This window comes from Rhipicephalus sanguineus, chromosome 5 (assembly GCF_013339695.2).
Source record: "Rhipicephalus sanguineus isolate Rsan-2018 chromosome 5, BIME_Rsan_1.4, whole genome shotgun sequence".
In the NCBI taxonomy this organism is placed as follows: Eukaryota; Metazoa; Arthropoda; class Arachnida; order Ixodida; family Ixodidae; genus Rhipicephalus; species Rhipicephalus sanguineus.
Window position 1 is genome coordinate 178,828,873 of NC_051180.1, and position 3,498 is coordinate 178,832,370.

General features: G+C 47.1%; 1 protein-coding gene across 1 annotated transcript; it reads left to right on the plus strand.

Moving 5' to 3' along the window:
• The first annotated feature begins 1,397 nt into the window (after nt 1–1,397).
• LOC119393035 (uncharacterized) lies at nt 1,398–3,064 on the plus strand. Its single transcript, XM_037659888.1, has one exon. It carries the CDS (start codon nt 1,740–1,742, stop codon nt 2,565–2,567), a length of 828 nt encoding a protein of 275 aa, XP_037515816.1. The 5' UTR covers nt 1,398–1,739; the 3' UTR covers nt 2,568–3,064.
• The last annotated feature ends 434 nt before the right edge of the window (nt 3,065–3,498 follow it).

The following is a 3,498-nucleotide window of genomic DNA, read 5'->3' on the forward strand; positions in this document are numbered from 1 at the left end:
GGTCACACTTGGTTTTAGTGACATTTATTCGTTTTATAACCAAACAAAACACGTCGCGAAACTCGAAACTGTAAAGGCAGCATAAAAAGCGCAATAAATATTTATATATAATTCACAACCAAATTTTTATTTACAGTGTGGTTGCCACATAAAAAATTTGGTTTGAAATGTGGTCAAATTTTGTGCGGAAATATTGGCGGGAATAAGCAGTACGGACGTCTCCAACAGACGGAGGAGCTGCTTGAAGAAAATTCCAAAGACCAAAACTGCAAAAGTAGACAAGTGCCTCTTATGCATGGACACTGTATAAAACTGTTCTGCGTAGTGCATGTGCTTTTGTATCTAGTGTCTTTGTGCGAGCCAGATGGCCGATTTGATAGAGACGATTTTTGTATCTATTGTTACAACGAATACCGGAAATAATTAAGTAAGGGCCCTGATGCTACTTCGTTATAACAAAGTTTGACTGCAAAGAAATGGCCGCAAGAACACGAAGTCGTAGGCGGACAGATAGATAGATAGATAGATAGATAGATAGATAGATAGATAGATAGATAGATAGATAGATAGATAGATAGATAGATAGATAGATAGATAGATAGATAGATAGATAGATAGATAGATAGATAGATAGATAGATAGATAGATAGATAGATAGATAGATAGATAGATAGATAGATAGATAGATAGATAGATAGATACGCTGAAAGTGCCTATGGCTCGCCAAGAAATGTTTCGTATTTAAAACGCTGCACTCCTACATCCCAGTCGGCACTTCCGGCGGGATTTGTGAGCCATTGATGGCGACGAAAATATTATGTTTTGTTAGAGTCAGCTTAAAGGAGTCGAAGTGTTTCTTTTCTTTCTTCTCTGTGAACCGCAATACTGTATAACATGACTTTATTGATAATACGTCGTGGGATTAGTCTCTTATTATATGTTGTACCCTTGCTAGCATTGCTTTTTTTACGTGTGATGCATTATATAAATATTATTTTAGCTTCTGCATTTCTCCTTATCATGTGACCTGGTACGTACGTATTGTGAACGAATGTACTACGTAAGTTTACTTTTACACAGCCCCTCTTCTGACGCCTTTAAGACATTTTACATAAATAAATAAATAAATAAATAAATAAATAATTAAATAAATAAATAGATAAATAAATAAATAAATAAATAAACGGAACGTACAATTTATGTACTCATCCACGCGACAGTTCTTTAGATACATGAGATTTAATTCCGGCGACTTATGTGTACGTCAAAAGGTCAAAGAAACTTTGTTCGCCTTAGTGGGACACACTAAATTCACAAACCTGTTTGCAAAATATCACTCGAAACACCCTTCGTATTAGAAAGAATCTTTGCTCTTTTCGGACAGAAACAACCTTCTGATCGACAACTTCAGCGCTCACTTTGTTGCAAGACATGCTACGCAGTCGCCCTGGGCCCGCCCGCTGGTTTTTTTAGCGCACCGCGCGACACCAGCGGCAGCGGCTCCTCCAACCGCGTCTATCGGTGTAGGTGGAGCGGCGCGGCGCACCCAGGAAGGGCTGGACGAGCCGAGCGCAATGCCCCAGTATTGATCAGAAAGCTGCGAGCTCACGCGCGCGGCTGGCTGGCCGGCTCACTCGCCCCGCGTACGGACTAAGCCCGGGCAGAGGCACGCGAATACGACGACGCGCCCACCGGAGTCGCAGGCGTCCCATGGACGCGTGCTCCCGCCGCATTCTCCCATGGCCGAAGCGACCAACGCCGCTGCCCTCGGGGACGACAACTGCCTGCTTCCACCACCTCGAATCCTTCGTCTTGCCACGGACCCACCACGAAGAACCTCTATTCCACGTGTCACGTTGTGCACGGGTGCCCAGGAAAACGGGAACCGTTCTCGGAGAGCCAGCGTATCGCCAACGTTCAAGCCTTCCGAGGGGACCGGAGGACCTTCCGCCCCTACTGCTTCGTCCGACACCAGTCCGCGCGTCGTCGTTGTTCCAGCTCTGTGCACGAGTGTTGTTGACCCAGCGGGACAGGACCTTCCACCCCTGTTTTTCCCGTCGAGTGCTCAAGAAGAAACGACGACTTTCGGTTTCCTGAGTCCGGGACAGCAACTGGCCACGGCGACAGCGATGCGAAGCTGCCGTACTTTGGCTGTGCTTCTGAGACTGCGCGTTACCCAAATCGTTCTGGGAATCGTGACGCTTGTTCTGGGCGCCTCCGCCTGCCTCGATCCTCGCGCCCGCGAAACATTGGCGTTTGGCGTGCCGACAGGTTCTCTTACCCTGCTGGCCGCTTCTGGACACGTGCGTGCTGTGCGCAGAGAAGGGCCAACTGGCCTGCAGCGCAGTTCCTGCCCGCGTCCAGCAGTACTCTGTGTGGCCGTTGTGGCCGTTATCGCCAACGCTTTCCTCCTGGCGCTCTCCCTGATGTCTGCTGGCACTGGCAGTTCTCAGAACCAACGCTCGCTCGGTGTTCTGTTGACTTGCACGACTTTGCCCGTGCTTCTGGTAGAGACAGCCGCATCGCTCGTGCGGTGGGCGTGGGCGAGTCGCAAGTGGACAGTGTGACTGCGCAGGTGTGGGCCACGACCACGTGTCTGTAGTGTATCACTTGACTGCCAGTTCAATCATTCACTGGTCAAACAGTATGGCGTGAGCACACACAGTTCCCGCGTCCACGTAAATGTCATGGTGATTGTGTAATACACGCGATTAGAGGGCAACAAAATTTGCATACGCAAATTTTTTGGTGTTGTTCTTTTTATCCGCAAATATTAGGGATACCAAGGGCGCGTGCCTAACACGCAAATGTTGCCCAAAGCTGCGTGCTCCTGTGATACTGGATTCCTGAATATTGACTTGGTAGGGAATGTCTTCATCACCCCAGCAGTACAGAAATGAAGAGCATTCCAGGCGATGCAGCTGATTTGGGTGAGTTTGCGGTAAACTACTTCGCACCTGAACACACCTACAGTGCGTTACGCTATGTACCGCACACACCTTCCTTATTCTAAAGGGCGATTTGTTGTTTGTGCAAAACTCCTCCCATGACGTGCCATTAAAATTGCGTGTTATCTTTTGTCAGTGGTTTTGCGTGAGTCATTGAGTCCATCTCATCACTGCAATCGCACAGCGGCCAGCATAGCTACAGCAGGAATGGCCCCGGGAGGACAGTTGATTGGAACCAGCGCCAATTAAGAATGCCCGATTCTGTATAATTGTTTTCACTTCTTTTTTACTGACAGACACGAAGCAGCCTTCGGAAAAGATGTCTGCTTTCGGAGTCAAATGTAATCACAAAACATATATCCAGATCATTTGATTGAAATAGTTGATCGGAGTAGTTGATTTCAGATTTCGTTTCTCATGAGAAACCCTTAAGATACGCAAGACTTCCAACATCGCGCGTTCTTTTCCGATACATCTTGCTGTACCACCAATGAAATGCGAAGTGTCAAATGTAATGTAGCAAAGTTTTGCAGCACTTCTGCGATCTTTT

Coding starts and splice junctions, on each gene's coding strand:
- LOC119393035 (XM_037659888.1), top strand. CDS start 1,740: ATGGCCGAAGCGACCAACGCCGCTGCCCTCGGGGACGACAACTGCCTG.